The sequence below is a fragment of the Ursus americanus genome, chromosome 4 (genome assembly GCF_024610735.1).
Source record: "Ursus americanus isolate L20-20 chromosome 4, mUrsAme1.1.p, whole genome shotgun sequence".
NCBI lineage: Eukaryota > Metazoa > Chordata > Mammalia > Carnivora > Ursidae > Ursus > Ursus americanus.
The window spans coordinates 10,350,307-10,374,620 of record NC_142130.1 but is presented as its reverse complement, the minus strand read 5'-3'; the positions used below and the strand labels follow the sequence as shown (position 1 = coordinate 10,374,620).

General features: G+C 39.9%; 1 protein-coding gene across 5 annotated transcripts in view; it reads left to right on the top strand.

Annotated features, from left to right (window-relative positions):
* The window catches only part of PLD1 (phospholipase D1), a 202,462-nt gene that overhangs the window by 113,282 nt on the left and 64,866 nt on the right, over nt 1–24,314 (top strand). For 3 of the 5 annotated variants that reach the window (XR_006777955.2, XM_045788648.2, XM_045788647.2), the window contains exons 12-19: nt 1,391–1,472; nt 8,572–8,682; nt 11,374–11,574; nt 12,581–12,794; nt 13,373–13,486; nt 19,174–19,302; nt 20,050–20,168; nt 22,086–22,199. Coding sequence is in view for 4 of the 5 variants with exons in the window: in XM_045788648.2 (XP_045644604.1) it covers nt 1,391–1,472; nt 8,572–8,682; nt 11,374–11,574; nt 12,581–12,794; nt 13,373–13,486; nt 19,174–19,302; nt 20,050–20,168; nt 22,086–22,199 (1,084 nt within the window). In the remaining variant the exon portion in view is untranslated. The remainder of the gene's footprint in view (nt 1–1,390; nt 1,473–8,571; nt 8,683–11,373; nt 11,575–12,580; nt 12,795–13,372; nt 13,487–19,173; nt 19,303–20,049; nt 20,169–22,085; nt 22,200–24,314) is intronic. The other 2 variants (XM_087861397.1, XM_045788649.2) reach the window with 1 other exon arrangement.

Sequence of the window (24,314 nt, the reverse complement as noted above, 5' to 3'; positions counted from 1 at the left end):
TTTTAAAAGATTTATTTATTTTAGAGAGAGAGAGATCAGGAAGGAGGGGCAGAGGGAGAGAGAGAGAATCTCAAGCACAGTCCCCACTGACCACAGAGCCCAAGGCAGGGCTTGATCTCACGGCCCTGAAATCATGAGCTGAGCCAAAATCAAAAGTCGGACACTTTAACCAACTGAGCCACCCAGGAACCCCAAAGTTTTCTTTATTGTTCATTTTTTGTTTTTCCTCATTATAGGAGTTATATCACATGCAGATTTAACTCAGACACTGACTTTAGAACTCAACCCCAAGAGGGATGCCTGGGTGGCTTGGTTGGTTAAGTGTCTGCCTTCGGCTCAGCTCATGATCCTGGGGTCCTGGGATCAAGTCCCACGTTGGGCTCCCTGCTTCTCCCTCTGGCTGCTGTTCCCCCTGCTTGGGCTCTTTTTTTCTCTCTCTCTCTGACAAATGGATAAATGAAATCTTTAAAAAAAAAAAAAAAAAAAGAAACTCAACCCCAAGAGAAAAAGTGACTGTACTGTACTCTTAGCTGCCTGTGGCACAAAAGAGAAGAATCCAGGGATCCCTTCTTACATTGGAAAAATTTCATCTCTCCGCAAACCTGCCTTCTTCCCGGCTCAGAAAGCCCTGGGGTCCTGGGGACACTGCTTGCTGGTATAGGAAGTCCGTGTTTATGTCTATCAGAATACTCTTGGCTTGAATTAACAGAAAGCTCAACTAAATGTGGCTGTCTCATTTAATAAGAAATCCAAGTTAGGCAGTCCTAAAGTTGTTGAGATGGTCTAGTGATTTCAGGGTTCTGGTCTTCCCCTTAGAATTTCAACATGGCTATCCCTGTCTCAACATCCTATCCCCATGCAACATCTGTCCTACAGCCACTTTGTGTGTGTGTGTGTGTGTGTGTGTGTGTGTGTGTGTGTGTAAGAGCTCAAAAAGGAAAAGCTTCCCCATTCACCCCATGTGTGCTTTCTCGTATGTCTTTCCATCCAGGATTGGGTCACCTTGTGCTCTAGGTGCGCGGGAGGCTGGGGAAGCAAGTCTTTAGAATATTCACATGGTAGAGTGGGAGGTAGATTTAGGTTCCCACCAAAGAAAGAAGCTGGAGAATGGCTGTTGGCTGGGCTGGCAACAGCATCTGCTTATGTGTATATATTTGCATGTGAGAGAAAGAGAGAAATCCAGATTGATTTTTTTTCTTTTTTTTCTTTTTTTCTGGCTCGCGGCTCTTGTTTCCAGGTGAAGCTGTACGTGACCTCAGAGCAGGGCTCTGACCCGCCACACTGCAGGTGCATGATGGCACTTGGGCTAAAACTGCCTTTGTTTCCTATGACACAATCGGAACTTTTTATTTTGTTTTAGTTTCTTAAAATCTTGGTTTTTTGGTTTCAGGTTGAGTCCAGAAATCTTCCTGAAACGCCCGGTGGTTGAAGGAAATCGTTGGAGGTTGGACTGCATTCTCAAGCGAAAAGCAGTACGTATTCCAAACATATGCTGGTGTAATTTTTTAAATGTTTGTTGTCTCTGAAATGTCTTTTCTCTTTCAAAGTCTTCCATATATAAGTACAACTTTTTTCTGTAGAGTTTGACCCAAAGTAGAATACTTGTTTTCAGGTTTACTTCGTTCTGGTTTTTTTCCTGTTACTCTCGACTACGTAAATATTTTGGCCTAATTCACAGCATGGATTATATTAGGAACTCTAATTTCTGACTTTTAATCAGTGATAGGCAGTTAATTTTATAAGCAAAAAAAATTGTAACAAGATTTTATTATTGAATAATAAAGGGTGAAATGAAATGTAGCAGTTTATTCTATTCATTATTCTGCATTTGAGCAAAAGATAAGGTCATGAGGAGAATGGTTTCAGTCGGGTGGGGCCAAACTAATGTCGAAGAGTATCAGAGAGGAAGGACATTAAGAATCGGCTGTTGCTTTGGTTCCCGTTTTGGGACAGTTCATAGTAAAAATGGGAAATTGTTTCCTCTCCAGTTGACCCTGTAGATTCTGGGTGAGCGCCAATGTATTCTTTTTGGTATAAAAAGTCCGTAACTGAAGCAGTATGGGCTCACCAATAGCTACTTTACATCCATATTTCTAATGAGTGTTATTAGGTAGTTGTCTCTCAACCAGGTTAAATAGAGTTGAATTAGAATAGATCTGGATCTATTATTAATCGTGTCAAATTAGGAAGTGTGGGCCTTTTTACTATTTCTTGCAATTGTCTTAATCTTTTTTATTCTATCCTTAAACATGCTAGCATGATTTGTAGATCCTGGGTAATTGGGGGTAGCATCTTTCTGTTTCTTAAAGTTGTGACTCGTTTCTTCTTTCCCATTCTCCACATTCCCCTATTCCTTTCCCCACTCACGCATCTCCCTTCTTTCAATGTCTTTTCCGCGTGCCTTCACTTTGAGATTTCTGAAGGTATCCATAGATACAGTAAGACCTCACTGCTAATATTGATGGAAAAAGCTGATAAGCTTTATTTCAGACATATGTACTGCCAAACAGCGTCATTTTCGTGCCTAGTCTAATTCATTGTCTCAACAGAATTCCGTTCACAATATTGGAAATTCTGGTCCTGAAAAGCATTATTTGCGTATTCCTTAAATAATTTAGCATACAGTTATTGAGTGTCTCCTATGAGCCAAGTACTACACTAATTACTAAAGATACCATATGTGTGAATAGGATTCCATCCCTGCCCATGCAGGGCTTGCTAAAGGACTCATGTCCTGGGTCAGATCTAGCCTTACCAAACTTCTTTCTATATATTGAATGGGCTAGAACTTTCTCCATGTTTCTCTCTGTGATATGACATCTTTCCCATCTGTCTTCAAGATTCCATTTTAGTTAAGTTGTTCCAGTCTTGCCTAGCAATTGTCAACCATACTAGTAAATCCTCTTTTCATGGTACCTATCCAACACTTCACTGCTGTAGGTTTCAATCAACATGTATTTGTTGAGTGCCTACTATGTGCAGGGCACCTGGCTTATCATATGGGGATGTACATAAATAAAATACATGATTCCTGACCTGAAAGAGCTTAAAACTCTATCTACACAAGAGTCAACTGGATACAGAGGCAGTGCTAAGATTCAAAGGCAGGAGGGAGACCACTGAGTAGCTCTAGTGGAGAAGCCCCTCTCAATATGAGGAATTTAGGGCATTTAGAATGGGCAAAAAAGTTTGAAACGAAAGGAGGAGGCTTCTAGGTGTAGAAAATGTGGTGCAGAAACATTCTGGAGACAGGGACTCTGAGGGCTTTGTCAGTGATGGTAGAGTGACAAGGTTGATTACACCGGAGTGTTAGCTTAAGTAGGAGGGGGGCTTAAGCAGGAAAGGCAGTTCTAGCCAGATGTGGACGCTTGTGAGCCACGTCCGTGGTTTGGACTTTATGGAAGAAAATGGTGAACTACTGGGGAACGGAGCCTGGGGGAGGAGGGGTGATCTGATCAAGATGGTGTGTGAGGAAAGTGAATCTGGCAGGGGGAGGACGTGGGGAGAACTCAGGCTCAAGGAGCTAAATTCTAGCTGACTTGAGTGTGAGGTGCCTACGGGACATCTGAAAGCTCCAAATGCCTGAGCAGGGCTCAGAACCTGCAGGCCTAGCCCTCCACGTCATGGTAACTCTCCTGTGTTTACTTCCCCCTTCAGATACTGGTCAGGTTACTTTTCTATCACTAGCATGGGTTTTCTTTGCTTTGATGGCCCAAGAACCCTGGTGAGGTCCTAGGTGAACACCATGGCCAAGTAAATATTATTGCATGAAAATCGTGCTTCCTTTCAATTTCATCTGCTTCAGGAAACTTGAAATTTTTAAATTGTACATAATGATTTTAAAAATTTCCTAAGGAAATAATAATACTCTAAAATGTTAATTTTCTATGGTACATTTGGCAGAATTGCTCCTCCTTAATCTCGCTACACCTCCCAGATCATTCTAAATTGACATCTTCTATGCTGATAAACAATTTCACATAAATAATTTAGTTTCTGAAACCCACTACCTTCACAAAGTACTGGCTTGAAAATAACATTTATTTTTACATTAATGGGCCCCAGAGGTCCACAAGGCTGATTAAAATAAAGGCTTTTTCCTTCTATCTCATTGTGTTGATTTGAGAGGAGGAATTTAGTGTCTTTGTGTCATAGCCAAGATATGTTTTTAGGGAAGAAATACAATATTTTGTTTCTCTGGTGATAGCCAAGTTGATATTTTCCTATTTCTTTGGCCTTTTGTTAAACAGTGTTATCATTTAAAATAGTATAAGGCAGGTACCTGGGTGGCTCCGTTGGTTAAGCGTCTGCCTTTGGCTCAGGTCATGATCCCAGGGTTCTGGGATTGAGTCCCGCATCAGAGGGGAGCCTGTTTCTCTCTCTCCCTCTGCCTTCCACTCCCTCTGCTTGTGCTCTCTCTTTCTCTCTCTGTCAAATAAACAAATTAAATATTTTAAAAAATAAAATAAAATAAAATAAAATAAAATAAAATAAAATAAAATAAAATAGTATAAGGCAACCTTGGCTTACAGGCTGATTACAACTCAAGTCAACATCCCAGTGTTTCCCACAGGTCTGCATTTACTGCCCCTGCCCCAGGAGCTAAGCTGCATCATAGTTATGGCAACTGTATTCCTGTATCCAATGTGTATATTTCAACCTTAGAAACCTGTGATATTGCTGATGGGACCTGCACCAAAAGAATCTTCAAGTGCAGCAACCTGCAGACTTACAGAAAAGGGTATAGGTGCTCCGGTGGGATTTTGTTGTCAGGCAATTTCTTTCTGTCCTAGACCACAGGATACATTCTAGAGTTGCAGTCAGTGATCGTTAGGAGGGAAGATATTCAGGTTTGTCAAATGAGACAAATAATCACGTCTTCACCCAGAAAGATCAAACAGTATCTTATCAAAGTGGTGGGCTGGGGGGCATGTCTGGGAAGGGAAGAATGTGTCTTCCACCTTGAGAACTGTGCTTCAAATAGAACTGGGTTCAAAAAAAAAAAAAAGGCATAGGAACATTTGTGCTCTTTCACATTGCTTACATTTGAGTGACGAGGATATGATTTCTTTTTGTCCTTTACTTTTCATTTTCCCGAAATATCATGCCCCCTGGGAAAATCTTTGACAAATGATAAAATTAGGATTTTCCTGGGGATGCATACGTTAAGCTATCTTGAAGAAGTGGACAAACTTGGCTGCATTTAGAAAATATCTTGACCATAGTACCTTGAGTAATTAGAGGAAAAAATTGGCTCAAAAGAGTCTCTTTGACTTCAACTATAAAAAAATCTTATTTTTTATTGTCTTTACATGTATTTTGTATATAAAAAGCTCCTAAAAATTCCTACTGTATCTAGTAGTATGTCTGCTCTACTTGATTCAAAACTAATTAGAAAAGAGGATAGAACTTTCATCTTTTAAAACTCAGGTTTTATGAAGTTTATTCTGTGTTTACACCATGAAGTATATTCTGCTAAGCTTTGGGTTACATGACTTCAGCAGAGATAAGAAACATGGCATCACATAGCCCACTCCAAGCCATCCATTTTTCTACTTGCCGTATTAGTACTTTTCTTCTTCCTCTCTAAGCAAAAAGTATTTTCCCTTAGGGTCATGAAAAGGCATTGGTAAAACATTGGATGCTTCAAATGTGTATTTCTTAAATTACAGAATTAACATCAGTCCTTTTTTCTTTTCTAATGTGGCTTTCATTTTACACAAGTATTTCCCACATATTGTGTAAGTCTGCACTATTATGACCTGGCAAATGCCTTCATTGTCCAGAAACATTTTTCCTTTGCCCTTTGTAGTTTAGAGTTTATGATAGTGTTGTAATACCTTGACAAAAAAAGAGGAATTTATTGCTTTATTATCATAGAAATCTTGTCACTAGTTAACCGTTTATTATATGGATGTAAGTAAATAATTGTAAATCAGACTACCTAAAATGAACTGTTTTCTTCAATTACTTCCTTATTAGTCCTTTGTGTATAAGCTAAAAAGATTTAAAAGTCTCTATCCTGTTTCCTTTGGAGTTAATTTATTTCCAGGAGAAAAGACAAAGTATGGAAGAAAATGTCAGGTATTAATAGATGAGGGGTAGTAATGTAATCCATTAGTGTTAACATCTCTATTATTTCAAAAATCCATTAGTTATGCAGGTAAATGGCAAACTATAAGATTTAGGCCAGTTTCTAAATTGTAACTACTGTCCTTCAAGAGTAGTAATTTCATAAGCCTGAGAAGCAGGATTTCATTCATTTAAAACAAATGAACCATGATGAAAGAAGTCAGGTGTAACATTTTATAATTCAGGTTGCAATTTGGGGTTTTAAACTTTATACTATATCTTTCGATGGGAGGCTGTTTTTTATCACTCTTATCCAGTGCTGAATCCTAAAATATTCAAATAGCAGGTACATATGAACAGTAGAAGAAAAAAAATAATGCTCTAATTTTCATTTCAAGCCCTCCATTAGTGGTTTATTGCAGAGCCCTCAGTGGCCAAAACTGTTAGAAGTTAATCTGTTCATTTCTTGCTTCCACTTTCACTACCTATTTCTTTATTCATATCTGTACTTATACACTTGGTTGCAATAGTAGTTGCATAATTATAACTAGTAATAAGCAAGTTCCAAAAGTCAGCTGTCAACCAGAAATAAGGTGACATATATATTTTTATCCTATTTTTTTTAGTCAGAATGAGTCTTATAGTACTCAAATTTCCTTAGTGCAGCTTAGAACATATATTTAGTATGTTCCTCCAAAAATGTATACACTTTTTACATGTTACAGAATATTTGTATTTTGAAGTGATGTGTTCTTATAAGGATTTAGGGGCCGAAATATGCTTCTTAATATTAGCAGGCCGGTATTGGGGAACTATACATATATTTGGCTTACTCCAAGATTTTATACCCTGCAACCTAAAAATATTAACTCCTGTGTTATTTCACATTTTTATAGCATTGAGAAAGTAACCAGTTCTTATAAATTAGATGTGTTCAACCCAGCTGGCTTCTTAAATTAATGACTCAAATTTCCATTTAGAACTACGCCTATGCCTAATTACCATGGATTATTAATTTAAATTGTAACTAAATTATTCTTTGTCACCATAGTTTTATTAGATATGCCTGTATTTCTAATGCTTTAGAAAGCACTGTATCATGGGGAAATTCTTGCCTTTTATTCCTAGGATAGTAAATGTCTAGGTGTAGATACATTCTCCAGTGTGGATGCACTTTGTTTCAGAATGCCTTCAGAGCTGCTGGATAGAGAGAATGCACGTTCAGATGTTGCGAACTGCACAGCAATACTGAGGATGCAAACCTGAAAAAGTAAAAAGGTCATACAAAAAATGGGAGTAAATAAGATAAGAGTATCCTGGAGGAATACGTTCTGAACTATATGTTAGTGAGGGAACTGTGTGACTGGACAGGGAGAAGAGGAAGGACATTCAGGTGTGGGACAGTTTAGTACAGGCTAAAACCTTATCACTACCCAGAACTAGAAGAGGAAATACTAATTTGGTTTTTTTTAAAATATTTTATTAATTTGAGAGAGAGAGAGAGAGAGAGAGCATGAACAGGGGGAGGGGCAGAAGGAGAAGCAGATTCCCTTATGAGCAGGGAGCCCAACGTGGGGCTCTATCCCAGGACCCTGAGATCATGACCTGAGCCGAAGGCAGACGCTTAACTGACTAAGGCACCCAGGCACCCCAGTGGTTTGGTTTTTTTTTTTTTTTTTTTTTACACTACCAGCTGTTAGACATTATCTTTTTGATAGTTGATATTAATAAAAAAATGTTATATGTATAGCATGTTAAAGTTTATCAGGCACTTTTAATTTGACCGTCACAATGGCCTTAGCTATCTTCTTTTAAGTCCAGGGTCTCAGGTTAGATCAATGTTAATTTTGTGCTATTGTTAAAACTCAGGGATTTTTGAATGTTAGAGAAACTGAAAGAAGTCATTTCACAAACAGACATTAATAATGTAATTGTGGGTTAAGAGTACGAATCAATATATTCATCTTTGTAGATAAATTTTTTTATTTAAATGTTTTTTAATAAAGAAAAATTCTATTAAAATGCTCCAGAAACATTTAAGAGATATTTAGTATAATTTAGTGCATCAGAATTTTGTGGCACTGCTATTTCAACTAATTGAAGTATAATAAAAACCAAAAACCTTAATCCTGTAACATGAATCAGGCCAAAACTTTCCTCAATGGTAAGTGTTTGAAAATGTCCAGAGGTGTAAGATCATCAGACACCTTTAGCAGATGAGGTTACCATTTCAGCCTCCTGGCTATAATGAATCAAATATTGATACCGTCTCTTGGTATGACAAGTCATAGGAATGGAAAGGAGATAAATTTTTATTTTTGATATTTGTGTTTTAAAATACACTGATGTGTCACCTTCTTGTATTATACTTTTCATTAAATATTTTATTATACTTGTTTGTAGAAGAAAGTTTTTAATACACAGGAAGGAAAAAGAAAAAGAAAATCGTAACCTACTTCCAGAAATTCTCATTCCTCCCTGTGTTTTCTCTTGTGACAGCAACAGGGAGTGAGAATCTTTGTAATGCTGTACAAAGAGGTAGAACTTGCTCTCGGAATCAACAGTGAATACAGCAAGAGGACTCTCATGCGTCTACACCCCAACATAAAGGTACTAGGTTCATCCTTCTGAACAATCCTTCTTCTCTATTATTCTGTAGTTTTTCAGATGTGTTTTGCTTTGAGCAGTGTAATCTGTAGAATTCTCTAATGTATGTTTTGAATAAATAACATTGTATCCTTCTTAGAAATAAAACAAAATACTCTGCTTTCTTGTACTTCTGGTATTGATGGGGTCAGCAGAGTTCATGTTTCCAACCCTGATCATTTAGTCAAGAACACATCTCTTAGAACTGTTTTAATATTCAGGAGCTCTGTCAAGTTCCCATGCTCAACAGTAAGATTGTCCCAGAACCTCTTAGATGTGACCTCCTTGTGACATCCCTTGAATGCTGATAGCAACAGAGAGCTCCTCTAGGATTTGAGAAGCTTTTTCTTAATAGCAACTTGTATAAAAACCTAATAAAGTAAATAAACACAATAAGCAGCTTGAAAAAAGCTATTTGATATTTACCAAAGATTTAAAGCCTATCAGTAGTTATTCCTCAGTCATTGAGATACATCAAAGCAATGAATTAATAAATCTCCAACAGGCTTAAAATATATACCAATGATATATTTTATTTAGTTAAAAAAAAAAGATGTTCCATGTAAAATAGTAATCAAAAGAGAGCGGGAGTGGCTGTACTAATATCAGATGAAATTGACTTTAATAGGAAAAGTTTATAGTAGACAAGAAAGGATATTATATGTTAATAAAAGTTTCAATGCAGCAAGAAGATATAACAGTTATAAACATGTACCTACCTAATAATCACCATCAAAATATATAAAGCAAATATTGACAGAATTGAAGGGCAGAATAGACAGTTCTGCAATAACAGTGGGACACTTCAATATCCCACTCTCAATAATGATTGGCATGTACATACAGTGGAATACATTTCAGTCTTAAAAAGAAGGAGATTCTGACAGATGCTAAAACATAGGTGAACCTTGAAGACATTATCCTACATGAAATAAGCCAATCACAAAAAGGCAAGTATTGTATGATTCTATTGATATATATAAGTCAAAGTCATAGAGACAGAGAGTAGAATGGTATTTCCCAGGGGTTGCAGGGAGGAGAGAATGGGGGAATTATTGTTCAATGGGTATAGAGTTTCAGTTTTGCAAAATGAACAGTTCTGGAGATAGTGGTGATGATTGAACAATATGAATGTACTTATTAATACCACTGTACTGTACATTTAAAAACGGTCAATATGGTAAATTTTATGTTATGTGTATTTTACCACACACAAAAGAAGTAGGTTACTAAAAAGAAAAAAAAAGTAGTCTCCGAAGTTTTTGGAATGTTTCTACTTAAAGATATAAAAAAATAGGTCAGCCTGGGATCATTTAAAAAGAATTCTATTTGAAAGCAGGAGGTTAATAACGTCTCAAAATATCTTTCTAATCAAGAGCTGCCAAAGTATGTATATCCCTATCTCCGTATACTTGCCATTTTAATTCAATGGCTGCCAAAATATCAATATACATATTAAAAATTTGTTGGAGATAGTTGTTGATTAAACATTTTTAGAGTTTTTAAAATAATATCAGGTGTAACGGAATTCTTTAAAGTGGAAAAAAGAATCAGCTATTATGTTGAGCTGACTTTTACTAAACTATGTGGCCAAATTTCTAGCTAAATGGCAGCTACCCCAAAATGTGGTATGGGGTGGGGCTGGTAGAGAGACTTAAAAAGTAACTAGGAGTCGTTTTCTTTAAATACTGAGAATGAAATTAGAACTTTGGTGTATACATAGCACATTTTGGTATTTGAATTATAGAATATGCTATTCAGGGGAAAATGGCTAAAATTAACAATACAAGAAACAACAGATGTTGGGAAGGATGCAGAGAAAGGGGAGCCCTCTTGCACTGTTGGTGGGAATGCAAACTCGTGCAGTCACTCTGGAAAACAGTATGGAGGTTCCACAAAAAGTTAAACATAGAGCTACCCTACAACCCAGCAATTGCACTACTAGGTATTTATCCAAAGCATACAAACATAGTGATTCAAAGGGGCACATGAACCCCAATGTTTCTAACCGCAATGTCCACAATAGCCACACTATGGAAAGAGCCTAAATGTCATTGACTGAGGAATAGCTATAGAAGAAGTTGTATGTATATACAATGGAAAATTACTCAGCCATCAAAAAGAATGAAATCTTGCCATTTGCAATGACGAGGATGAAACTAGAGGGTATTATGCAGGCAAAATAAATCAGAGAAAGAGAAAAACCATATGATTTCACTAGTGTGTGGAATTTAAGAGAAGAAACAGATGAACACAGAGGAAGGAAAAAGACATAAAAACAGAGGGAGGCAAACCATTTTTTAAGAGACTCTTAACTATAGGGAACAAACTGTGTGTTGCTGGAGGGGATGTGGTGGGGGAATGGGGTAAATGGGGTGATGGGCATTAAGGAGAACACTTGTTGTAATGAGCAAGTGATGAATCACTAAATTCTACCCCTGAAACTAATACTACCTTATATATTAACTAACTCGAATTTAAATAAACCCTTGAAAGAAAACCAAAGCAAAACAAAGGAAGGAAGCTACGAAGGGAGGGAAGGAGAAAGGAAAGAAGGAAAATGCTATTCAGGGGAGAAAACAGATCTATTTTATTACAACATGAAAGAAATTTTAAAAAGTGCATTACATGTAGGTTTTTCTTTTCCCTCCCAAGGTGATGAGGCACCCAGATCATGTATCATCCAGTGTATATCTATGGGCTCATCATGAGAAACTTGTTGTCATCGACCAGTCAGTGGCCTTTGTGGGTGGGATTGACCTGGCCTATGGAAGGTGGGATGACAATGAACACAGACTCACAGACGTGGGCAGTGTGAAGCGTGTCACCGTAGGATCGTCTCTGGGTTCCTTCACTGTAAGTGAATTTCACCTTTATGGAACTGCGTGAAAGGGACATGATTTGTGTATGTGTTAATAGCATGACTGACTGACTGGTTGAATGAGGGGCGGCCTCTTCCTGGATGGACACACCTGATTTCAAATACCTCCGAGCACGTCTGTAAGTTTGCATCTTGTGATCTCAGTCTCTTCCCTCAGAAGAGATACAATAGCACATTTGCTCGCTCACAGTCCACTCCTTCGTTCTCCATTTAAACGAAAGATTCATTCCCTATTTGGAAAAAAAAAGTTCATAAACTAAAATATGCATCAGTTGGGCTTGAAGTTAAATAAGCAGCCTTATTACAAGGACCTGCCAAGGCTTTTGAAATCTTCCTCCTAAGGACGTGCAAATAAAGGCTAGGTCAGTGTGGAGTCATGGAAGGGCTTCTTTTTGAATCCCGGAAGTCAGTAACTTCTCAAAGTACCTTTCAAATCAAGAGCTGCCAAGATACCCATATGCCTGTGTCCATATGCAGTACTTACTGTTTCAACCCCAACCGTTGCCAGAATATCAATACACTTATTAAAATTTTCGACGGGCTCCATCTTATTTTACTGCTGGATATGTTGGTAACTTTTCCGGAGAAAAAAAAAAAACGATTTAGTGACTAGATAGCCAGGAAAATCACTGGCAGAAGCAGCACAACTTAACGTTTATCAGAGGCAGAAGTTCAGTTGCTCCACAGCGAATGTAACTCACGTAACTATTTGAGATAAAAAGGTTAGCTGGTATGAAATTTCAGGAATTTGGTCTAGTGAAGGGGGAGCTACAAAGGAATGCCTGGTATCCCTTTGCTAGCATTGAAACAGCTCCTAAGAATCCTCCCTGCCCCCGGGCTGACCTCACCCATTATTGTGTGTCTGATAGAGAGCCTCCATCCCGTGTGAACTTGACACCTCAGCTCAGCGGGAATGAAAGGATCACATTGCAGCATATCTTATGCAGTGTCTTTTTTTTTTTTTTTTAATAATTTTCTCAGGCTGAAACAACAGGGTCCATGGAATCCTTGAGCCTCAAAGACAAAAATGAACCTAGTAAAAATCCGCCTACCCTGAAGAGTGTTGATGATATGGATTCAAAACTGAAAGGAATAGGAAAGTCCAGAAAGTTCTCTACATTCAGCCTCTACAGGCAGCTGCACAGGCAGCACGTACACAAGGCGGACAGCGTCAGCAGCCTGGACAGCGCCTCCAGTAAGCCTTGGTCTTTGCTGGAATGTGTCCTCATGACGTTCTTCCCCCCACAGCTGGGTACTGCGTACCAGTCTTTAAAACCTGTCTTTCTGGAATGGCGTCATAGGAGCAATGCTGAAAGGTGGCTCCATCACCCTAATCAATATCCTGCCGTTTTGTGGCTTTGTGGGCCTCATTTTAGAACAGATTTATTGTGTTATTCACCTAAGGAGTCCTAACAACCACAATTCATACTTCTGATGGTAGCAGAATGACTCAGCATTTCTAAAATAATGCCACGTTATAAAGAAAAAAGAAAAGTATGAGGCATCCTTCCCTTTTCATAGAAGGAATCTCATTTCTCTTCCTATCCAGAAATACAGGAAGCTTTTATCTTCAAACATTAGATTTCCTCCATCTTGTAAATTTGCTCTTCATTTCACATCTGTCTTAAAGCTCTGCCGTTTTCTATTACACAGAATTTGTGACTGATTTGATAGCCTTGCCTAGTGTTAAAAATGATTGAGCCTGCTTTTCACTTTAGAAAACTTGATGTACTTATATTTCTTTAAAAAAAAAGAACTCTCAACTTTCTCCAGGTTATTGTAATCACTGTAGAAGTCGTCAGAATTTAATCCATGGTTTAAAACCCCACCTGAAACTCTTTCGCTCCTCCAGTAAGTCTGAGCAGGGCCTCGCTAGACCTGACGTGGGTAAGTGACGTGTGAGGCGGCGGAACGTCCTCAGGCGTGCGCTGTTGCTGCGTGAGCAGAGTGCGTGTGTTTGTGGCCTGGCTTTCTGTTTGCTCCGTGTTCACACCACACGTGTTATCAGAAACTGCAATCTCATAAGCTTTTGCAAGAACTAGGGATTTGAATAAGTTCATCAGGGCCTAAAATGCGGTGGATGAAGAGGAACGTGGCAGCCGATCACCTAAAGGGATAAGTAACGACCGTAATGTATGGCGACCGCAGTAAAATCTTACAAGCTAGTTTGTCGTGTGCAGACTGTCTGTGCCGACCCTGAGCACTGGTCGACGCTTGGTAGTCATAGTGTTATCTCCCTTTCTACAGATGAGGAAGCTGGGGGTCAGAGATGATAAGTAACTTGCACAGTGGTGTTCCAGTTTATCAGCCTCCCAGAGCTCCTAATTCGGATTTATGATTTAGCAAAAACGCAGATTACTCCATCACGAGCAGTTGGCTGAATTCCAAGGCCACGGTTCTAGTGTGCTATTTAGAAGACTGAGGGAGAGCCCAGTTACCCCGGCTGGGTCTGAGTCACTTGTGGACTCTGGTGTTTCTCAGGGGGCTCTGAGGGGAATATTGTGGAGGTGGGCCCAGACCGTCCCACCTCTATTGGTCCTTGCTTCAAACAGAGAAGTCCTGCTTCCATATGCATATTGAAGTTCCCTATGAATTTGTGTTGGGGGGAAAAAAAAGTAAGGGTCTAGTATTAATAATAAAAGGAGTTTAAAGAGCACAGTTATACATTTAAATTGTGTAATGACTTAAACTTACATTGTCTCACAGGACTTGAAACCCGAATTAAACGTAGAGGAACTCTTCATGAGAAACTGAAACTGAGTATTTGCTTACGTTAATAACTTCCTTTCCTGAGTCTATAAACTGGGTTAGCTTCTTTGCAATGTCAGTTTCACTTGAACGGAAAAGACCTTGATGGGGGCGCCTAGGCGGTGTAGTTGGTTAAGCCTCCGACTGGATTTCAGCTCAGATCATGATCTCATGCTCATGAGATCAAGCCCCACATGGAGCCCAGAGTGGGACTCATGCTCAGAGTGGGGGGGGGGGAGGTTGTTAAGATTCTCTCTCTCCCTCTCCCTTTGTCCCTCCCCCTGCTCTCTCTGTTTCTCAAAAAATAAACAAATCTTAAAAAAAAAAAAAAAAACCATGATGAACTGGGCTCCTAGTGAACGTCACTGGTGTTGTACAGAAATCAGTGTGGAGCGTGCGTGCAAGCTCACTCCACAGTGAGAAGGAGAAGATTCACCAAAATCAGTTCGTATTGAATGTGATTAGTAGTCATGGTATATTTCTGTAGTATACATACAAAATCATTCAGCCATCTTTAAGATTTTTCTTCTCTCAAAATGATGTTGCAAGAGGGAGAATTTCAAGTTGCAGTGGCTTTGCTTGATAACTGTGTTATTTTTAAACAGTTAAACTTTTTTAAGCAAGATTAAATAAATGGCTGAGGGGAGGAAATAGTTTTTGCGATTTAGTTGAGACAGTGTTTCAACCCCAGAGATCTAATCATAAGGGATAAAGAATAGTAGGTTAAATCGTTTCTAAACTCTGTTCTCAGGATGCAATCGTATAAGATGTATAAGACATATTTTCTCCTGTCGAAGAGGTTATTAGCTAATAGATAAGCATCAGTTTTAAATGTTTCTCTAACCTAGTGTCTTAGTAATCCATCAGGGGGAGATACCCCTACTGGCAAGAGTTGCCAGTGAGGCCTTGTCCACAAAGGTAAACCCTGATCCACGATTCTAAAATCCCAGTTTCAAAAATCAGAAGGTTTTTAAAAAATATAACTCATTGAGGACCTGTTTTGGAACTGGCCCTGAATATAGGCAAAAATTCAGTAGGTAGAGCCGAAGAAGGGAGAAAAACAGACATCCTATGTAGACATTGTATCCTAAAGCACATATATGGGAAATGCCAAGAGTGTTTATTGCAGGATCTCAGGTGTGCCATGTGGTAAATACATAGAGGTCTACCATTTCTTATTCAAAATTCTAGGGGTCAGAGGTACTTCAGAAATTAGAAGATTTGGGGTTTTAGAAAGGTAATGCAATACCTATACTTCATGTTATCCTGCTGGCAGGGTCCTGGAAATACCCTATAAGCAAATCATTTATATTTCTGCAGCACTAGGTGGAATAAATAAAGATTACAATCTCTTGTCAGTTCGGGTCAGATTTTACCAACAAATGAGCTGTAAGAAAACACTTGAATTTTCAGAGCTTTTGGGTTTTGGAATTATGGTTAAAAGATGAATAAATTTATGTATAGATTGGGTTGATGGGACAGATCTGTACCTGTATATGGAGGGCCTTGAAAATCAGGCTGCAACATTGAACTTCATTCACTAAATGTTGGAGAATCCCTGGGGGGAGAGGGGTTGGAGAAGATGGGTGGTGGGGGGATGGAGGGCTTAAGGGTGGTGTTTTATGAAATTACACTAGAGACTCAAGGAGTCTGACTAGCTTGTCCCAGGAATGAAGTAAATGGAACAAATTTTTTCCAAAGAATCAGCAGAATTTCTCTAGGATTTGGGAAGTGGCAATGGGGAGGTAGGTGGAGAAGATAACAAAGAAAAGAGAGGAGCCGATGTTGATTTCGAGGTTTGAGCTTGAGCCACTATAAACAGAAAGCAGAAATCTCAGGAGCAGGCTTGATTTTGTGAGGACAATAATGATTCTAGTGTTAAACCCGTGATTTTAAGTGCTGATGGGGCAACGAGGTGGACGAGGCCAAGGTGAGACCCTGGAAGAGGCTGTCCATCTTAGAGCCAAAGGAGAAACCAGAGCTAGAGGGGCACATGTAGGAGAAGGTCGGGGAGAACTTTGCTAGGGATGAGAGGGACTAGGAAAGAAGGTCAAGAAGGGGGGGTTGGAGTAATGGTGTAGGGGATGCAGCCTTGGCGGGCAGGGTCTGGGCCACTGACGGATGAGGATGGCAGAAAACTAGCCTGGAAACCTATGCTGAAGACAAGGCAGGTACCATCATGAAATCAACGGGGAGCCAGATGCAGAGTAAGGAGAAGCCCTCAGATCAGCACTGCCGACGTAGAAAGCCTCTCTTTCTGCTTTAGGTGCTCATGCACGTCGGAGCAGTAACCACAGTTACTAGGAACCCTTGGCTCTAGTGCCTTAATATCTCATTTGTTCTGAGGAAGACCCTGATTTATTTGGAATAACTTAGGCCAAGATTATTGAGACTGAAGCCAAAAACAGATTTGAATTCTGAACAGGTTGGATCCAATTAGAACCAACATAATTTTCTGAGACTAGAATTTGCTTTGTTTTTCTTATAACTGATTATTAGAAGAAAGTTAATTTTTAAACAAGTGTATGTATGTAAATGTAAAGCTCTGGCTTATATGTATAATATATTATCTTACATATGTGTACTTTTAATTTTGGAATTTGACCCATTATTTATCTCATTCTTTGTTCCTGTTTTCTTTCTCTCTCTTTTTTTAAATACAAAGTGCCATGCTTACTGTAAAGATTTTACAGGTGAGCAAACAGATTACCAGTACTTTGGCCTTTCAGTCTTAACAAAGCAGGAAAATAAATCACTGGGAGAAGTCAATAGAATCCTATTTTTAACATTATTTAGTTTTGTTAATAATCGGCACTTTCAGGGGCGCCTGGGTGGCTCAGTCGGTTGAGCATCCGGCTTCTGGTTTCGGCTCCGATCATGATCTCAGGGTTCTAAGATGGAGAGCCTGGCGTCCAGCTCTGAGCTCAGTGCAGAGTCTGCGTGGGCTTCTTTCTCCTTCTCCCTCTGCCCCTCCCCCTGCTCACACGCATGCGCCCTCTCTCTCAAATAAATAAAATCTTTAAAAAATAATAAATATTTAGCACTTCAACACATTTTTCTTTTGTTTTAAGAGGCGGGGAGGAGCGGACGGAGAGGGGGAGAATCTTAAGCAGGCTCCACACCCAGCACAGAGCCGGACGAGGGGCTCCATCTCACGACCTGAGCCGAAATCAAGAGTCCGGTGCTTAACCCACTGAGCCACCCAGGCGCCCCAAGACATTTTTCTTTTATAGAAAATTTCAGTAACCTTTGGAGGATAATTATTCAGTTCGAGGTAGAATATTAGCAGTGTGTGTGGTGATTGTTTAAAAACTTTTGCTCTGCAAATACTTATTGATTGCCTACTGACTACCGAGAGCTCTGCCAAGCAGTGAAGTTACACTCTCCAGCCCTGAGGAGTTTACAGCCTGGTGGGGAGCACCCTTACACAGCTGGGACACACAGCAGGGGGGTGCATCCTTCCACGGCTGTGGCGCAGAGTCGGAGGCCCTGGGTGTGCAGCCCCGGGTGGTTCCACAGCACTGCACGTGGCTGCCTGTGCCTGCCGGGATCTGGGCGGTATCAGTAGGGCAGGGAACAGCTAATGTGGCTCTGGAAGGACGTGAAGTTGAGGATGAGAGGGAAGGAAGATCAGTCCAGACCGAAGGAATAATGTGCCAGATGCACCAAGACGTAACAGACCACGCCTGTCAAAATCCTGTGAGAAGCGTGCTCTGCCTGGCTGGGGGGAAGAGGGCTCAGAAAGGGAGGTTGGCACCAGTTTGCAAAGAGCCTTCTGTGCACACTCAGCGTTTAGGATTTGACTCCCTGTAGGCAGCAGGTGCTCTTAAAAGGCTGTTAAGCCAACAGTCTGCATTTTAGAAAGACAGTTCTGGGACACGTGGTGGGAGGGGCCAGTCCACTACTCTCACTGGCACGTGCTACCATGTATTCATTCAACAAATAGTTTTGCATCGAGTGTCTCATTTGTTAAGTGCCTCTTCTGTGCCAAGCGCTGCATCTGTGATTTGTAGTTGTGCTTGTCTTCCTGCTTCGTCGTCTTTGTGGTCAACATATCCCATAAATGTAAAAACTGTTTAAGTCAAAGTATTCACCCTTAAGTAAAACGGTCCCAGCAGAGCTCTGTGAAACATTGCAGTGGAATGCTGCTTTTGTGCCTATGTGATCGTAAGTTCTGTGTGTTGTTGTGATATTTTTTATGGATGTCATTTATGATGCTGGGAATACAGAATGTTAGAACGCAAAGATCTTAGATGCCATCTAGGCCAAATTCTTCCTTTTATGTATAAAGAATTTCTGACCCCCAAAAATGAAGCTCAGTGTCACTTAGCCTGACAGTTCCAGGGCTGAACAGAGGCTGTCTGCATATTTGAAGTTCTTGCTTTTGAGATGCAAAAGATAAGCATTACGTATGGGTGTGTCCCATATCCACTGGGGAGAGCCAAGGGCATGATTTCTTCATGGCCTCTGCCTCTATGTTTCTCTGCCTGACCTGGCTTTACTGCTCTTCTATTATTCCTCCCAGTGAGTTCTTTATTCACGGTTAGCTCTGTGATCTGTTCTTTAGTGATCTGGTAGATGGGGAGAAGAATGTTGAATTTCATCGTCAAGTGATGAGCCTCGTTGCAGCGCCAACTGCCCACTAATGATAAACTTGTGTGCAGTGTGAAACCTTGCCAGCCCACAGCCTCAGAGGGGTGAGCACATGCTCCCCTAGAGCTGAGCCTTAAGGGGAACAGTTGAGAAGTCCCGAGGTGTTTAATGAGTGAGGGTGAGCCCCCCCCCCCCCAGGGCCTACCTGAACACCGTGTCCGCTGCCTTTACAGACACCAGCTCCGTCCGCAGTTTGCAGACAGGCATGGGAGAGCTCCATGGGGAGACCAGGTTCTGGCATGGGAAGGACTACTGCAATTTTGTCTTCAAAGACTGGGTTCAACTGGATAAGCCTTTTGCTGGTGAGTGCCGGGATCGTGGGTGGATGCTCGTATTTGGTCTTTTACTTGTCAGCATAGAACGAGTACGCATGTGCAGGATATAATGTCCTTTGTTCTGCTTTGGTTTGTTTTGAATATTTGGTAAAACTTTGGAGACTGTCATTCAGTCACATACTTAAGGACTTCTCCTTGTAGTTACAATAAGAAAAGAGCATGAGATATAGCTTACTGTTTGAAACCTCCAGGTTTCATCGAGGCATATTTTGGGGGTAATAATCTATAATTCTGCAAGAGATGGTGCCTTTCCTTTGATCATCTCCTTTTCTGCGTATCATCTTCATCTTCCAGCATTAAAATGGCACATTTTCAGATTATCACTGTGCTGATGTATCTAAGAGAAAATAGAGATGGAACTGTATACACATAGCCTGAGGTTATTTCAACAGGACACAAAAGAAAAATGTAATATTAAGTACGTAGCCCTAGGTAATTTACACCAACTCACATCTCTCCTTGCCTAGTGATTATCTCATACTAAGTGAGATGGACACATCCTGGGGGAGGCCCGTGGGGGACTGTGCTCCTCAGTGTGTATCTGTGTTTCCTTTGGCTATAAAGGTATTGTTGCACCCCAGCCAAGTACTATATGCTTAGTGAACATTACCATGTTTCCTTTGATGTATTGCGGTTGGGGTCCGTGCTGGCAGTGGATGGCTCTGTCCCTGGCACAGCAGTTCGTGATGAGCCTTGCCCGGGGCACCTGGGCAGATTTCATTGACAGATACTCCACTCCCCGGATGCCGTGGCATGACATTGCCTCTGCGGTCCACGGGAAGGCGGCTCGTGACGTGGCCCGTCACTTCATCCAGCGCTGGAACTTCACGAAGGTACGTGGATCGTTTTGTCATGATTCAGGCCACATAAAGAGAGCCTGGAAGAGGGGCGCCTGGGTGGCTCGGTCTTTAGGCATCTGCCTTCGGCTCAGAGCGTCATCCCAGCGCTCTGGGATCAAGCCCAACATCAGGCTCCTCCGTTGGGAGCCTGCTTCTTCCTCTCCCTCTGCCCCTGCCTGTGTTCCCTCTTTCGCTGGCTGTCTCTCTGTCAAATAAATAAATAAAATCTAAAAAAAAAGAGAGAGAGAACCTGGAAGAGGAGAAACCTAGAGGGTTGGCAAGAAGGTACTGTGGTGGCCCATCTGCTCTTGAGTGCCTGGCTGTCAGCATGCCAGGGTCTGTGGGGAAAAGAAAAAGAAGATGTTCCTGAACTTTCCCACCACAGACAGTTCAGAGCACAGAGAGATAGATGCCACTTTCAGGGCCTATTGTGATCCTTTCACAGTGTGGGTACTCAGTGTTAAGTATCTGGTCTGGGCTGATGGGCACCTGGAGGGCTATCGTAGGGGGGAAAAGGGCCTTGTTTGGATGAGAGAGCTCCAGCTTTCACATCCTCCCAGTCCTGGCATTACGCTGGGTTCATACTGGTCCAAGCTTCTGGGAGGTGGCTCTGAGCAAGGGGAGGAGTGTGAGAAGATGGGGCCATTTTCCTTTTTTTCAGACTGTGTCGTATGCCATCACTACATATAGGAATAACTTAAGTACCTACCATCCAGGTGTCATTAAGGTTCCATCTTACTCACTGTAATACCTTACGACAAGGTATTAGTCTCCTTGATAATTTGGGAAAAATTGTTTTATCAATAACTTAGAATATCACTTAATTTTTCATTTATGTAAGCTTTTATTTACATAAATGTTATAACCTTTTAGAAATACTGGAAATATTTTTTAAGATTCATTTATCTATTTTAGAGAAAGGGGGGAGGGGCGGAGGGAGAGGGAGAGGGAATCTCAAGCAGACTGTCCACTGAGCACAGAGTCTGAGAAGTAATGGAAAGATTTTTAACAAAATTTAAGGAAGCATGAAAGAATAAATGAAGAAATATTACTTTTAACCTACTGGTATCTGTGATTGGTTTTGGGATTTCCAGTGCTTTTATATTCTCTTCCTGACAGGATAAATTGGTAAACCCCAGAAAGCTTTTAAAAAGTATACAACCTTTAACTTAGAAAATCTTTTTTGGGTATTTAAGTTAAAGAAGTAATCTGGGGTGCCTGGTGGCTCAGTCGGTTAAGTGTCTGCCTTCAGCTCAGGTCATGATCCCAGGGTCCTGGAATCGGGCCCCGTGTCAGGCTTCCTGCTCAGTAGGGAGTCTGCTTCTCCCTCTCCCTCTGCTTGTGCTCTCGCTCTCTCTCTGGCAAATAAGGAAAAAAAACAAAATCTAAAAAAAAAGTAATCTGATAGGTAATTTATTTTGATATTGTGTCTAATAATTCTGATAAAATGAGAAATAACTCAAATGCACATTAATAGGAATTTATTTAACAAATTATGGTTCTTCTGTATCATTTTCTTAGGAAGTTATTAAAATAGGATATACAGTGCTGTACTGTGACAAGATATCTACAACATAGTAAGAAATCGATTGACAAAAAAATACCATTTTTGCAATTATATACCTCTATAACTCTAGATTGCATCTAAAGTTTCTTTAAAAATATAAAACAATAAATGCCCACTACAAAAGATTTAAAAAAAAAAGAAGGATAAAAGGAGTTTTCTGCCTCTGGAAAATAGAAAGAACAGAAAAATAATCTCTTGCCTCTTCAACTAGAAACTCCACTGTTAATGTTTTTCTTTTTCTTTTTCAAATGAATCTGAATTTCTTTGTAACCACAAAGTAGGCAGGAATGGAGCTATTTTCTCATGTGGATCTTTTTTTTTTTACCTGTTTTTGTTTATTTTAGATTATGAAGTCCAAATATCGGTCCCTCTCTTATCCTTTCCTGCTTCCCAAATCGCAAACAACAGCCCATGAGTTGAAATATCAAGTGCCTGGGTCCGTCAGTGCCAGTGTACAGGTAAGGCTGGCTTCTCTGTTTCACCAAATGCTACTGGGTGAAATCACTCTTCTGGATTAAGTGCCTATTACACTGGCTTCAGATTTTTCAATGAGGACAACTCCAAAGCAAATCTGAATAGACCTTTTAAAATTTAGTATTATATTTCCTATTTAAAGTAGATTCCATTTATCCTCTTTTAAAAACTCTTATAAATATAGTAAATGCACAGTTTTACTTCCTTACCACTTGTTACCTCTGTCACTCTCGTTTATTCTACACTGCAGTATATTCATCATTATCTTTACGTGTCTGTCTCTTATTTCACCTGTATTATCGTTTCTTCAGCGACACACTCATCTCTTTCATGCCTCTCTTCCTCCCACTGTAGCTATCCTAGAGTCTTACACTTACCCTAGAGTGGGTGATGGATAATCTCCTTAGCTGAGTCACTTTAGAACTGAAATATAAAACAATCATTGTTAAGAAGCATTTCCCTTATGAGAGGGTCTCACAGAAAGCATGTGTATTCTTAAACTGTATAATCTTTCATGCATAAATTGTAAAAGCATCAAATGCTCAAGAAATTTATATTTCTATCTTTTTGCTTTTTTTTTCTTTTTTACTATGTTTGATATTATCACTGGTAGGTTGCAAAATGACTAAAGAGGGTTAATCAGTCTGGAATAGCTCATCTACACTTACAAAATAGTTCAAAAAGTTTCTTTGTCCTCCACTCATAACATTTGACTCTAAAGGGTCTGGTTGTAGTTTCCTCAAAAATGTATTAAGTTTACATATAAATTAAGAATCTTTATGTCACAAGGATTCCAATAAACGCGTTCTTAAATGGTAAATGCATAAGTAAATAAATATTCTTAGAAAAGGCCAGTCAAGGAAAGGCTTGTCCTGTAATTCCTTCGGAAGTGACCCTAGCAACATGATACACCGGCAGCCAGGGACTGATACCGGTTAACCACCAGGAATGTGGCTGAAACTTCACATCTAAGAAGCTAGTTATACTTCAATCTAATTTTAGTTCCTAATTAACCAAATGCCTTTTAGAGGCTCTTTTAATAGAATATGGAATTTGCTTAATGGAGTCACATCATTTTACCACATTCAGTCGAAGCATCTCAGATTACAAATAGGAACATTAAGACCCAGTGGAGCTATGAGACTTGTCCAGGGTCACCAGCTGGTTATAGGTAGAGGTAGGACTTGAAATCCTGCTCTAGTCCATTGTTACCGCAGCTCAGATATCTTGAGATCATCAGGGGCAGAACTAGGATGGGCCGCCTTTGACATTGCCTTTTGTTCAAGGTCATTCACTATCAGCATCAAAAGTATTGTTTAAGTAAGAGTGCCTGAGTGGCTCGGTCAGTTATGCATCCGACTCTTGTTTTTACCTCAGGACATGATCTCAGGGTCGTGAGACTGAGCCCCACACTGGGCTCAGCGCTGGGTGTGGATCCTGCTTAAGATTCTCTTTCTCCCTCTCCCTCTGCCCCTACCCAGCCCCCCTTTCTTAAAAAAAAAAAAAAAAAAAAAAGGATTGTTTAGTAAAGATCCAGCAGTCTGCTATGGACATCACTAATACAGATTTATGTAATCTGGACATGGATTCTAGTGAATACGATTATGTAAATGAAATGCCTAAATCAGTTACTTTTACTATATACAAGTAATATTTGTAGCTAAGAAATAAAAAGACATTTCAGGCCATAGATCAAATAAGAGAACAATCAAAGAGATAAACCACTCAAGAGAAATACCTATAGCAAATATTTAGTTATCCCAGGCTACAGGAGACAATTAATTTAAACTTAGAGGCACAGATATATATGTGTTCACATGTAAGTTAATGAATATTTTATGAACCTGTTTAATTTTATTCTACTTGGAGGGAAAAATTATCCATGCTGTAAGATAAAATAGGAGCCTTCATGTTAAGAAAATAAGAGAATTTAATTTAAGATTTGAGATGGCATTAAAATTGACTCAGGGATCAACTTATCAAAGTTAGCAGATGCTAATTAAGCATCTGTTGAAAAGGAATTTCTGGGAATTGCATATTTTTGTGAACAGCAAAGGAAGTTGTACGCTGGTGTTGCATAAACATACATCATCTCTTAC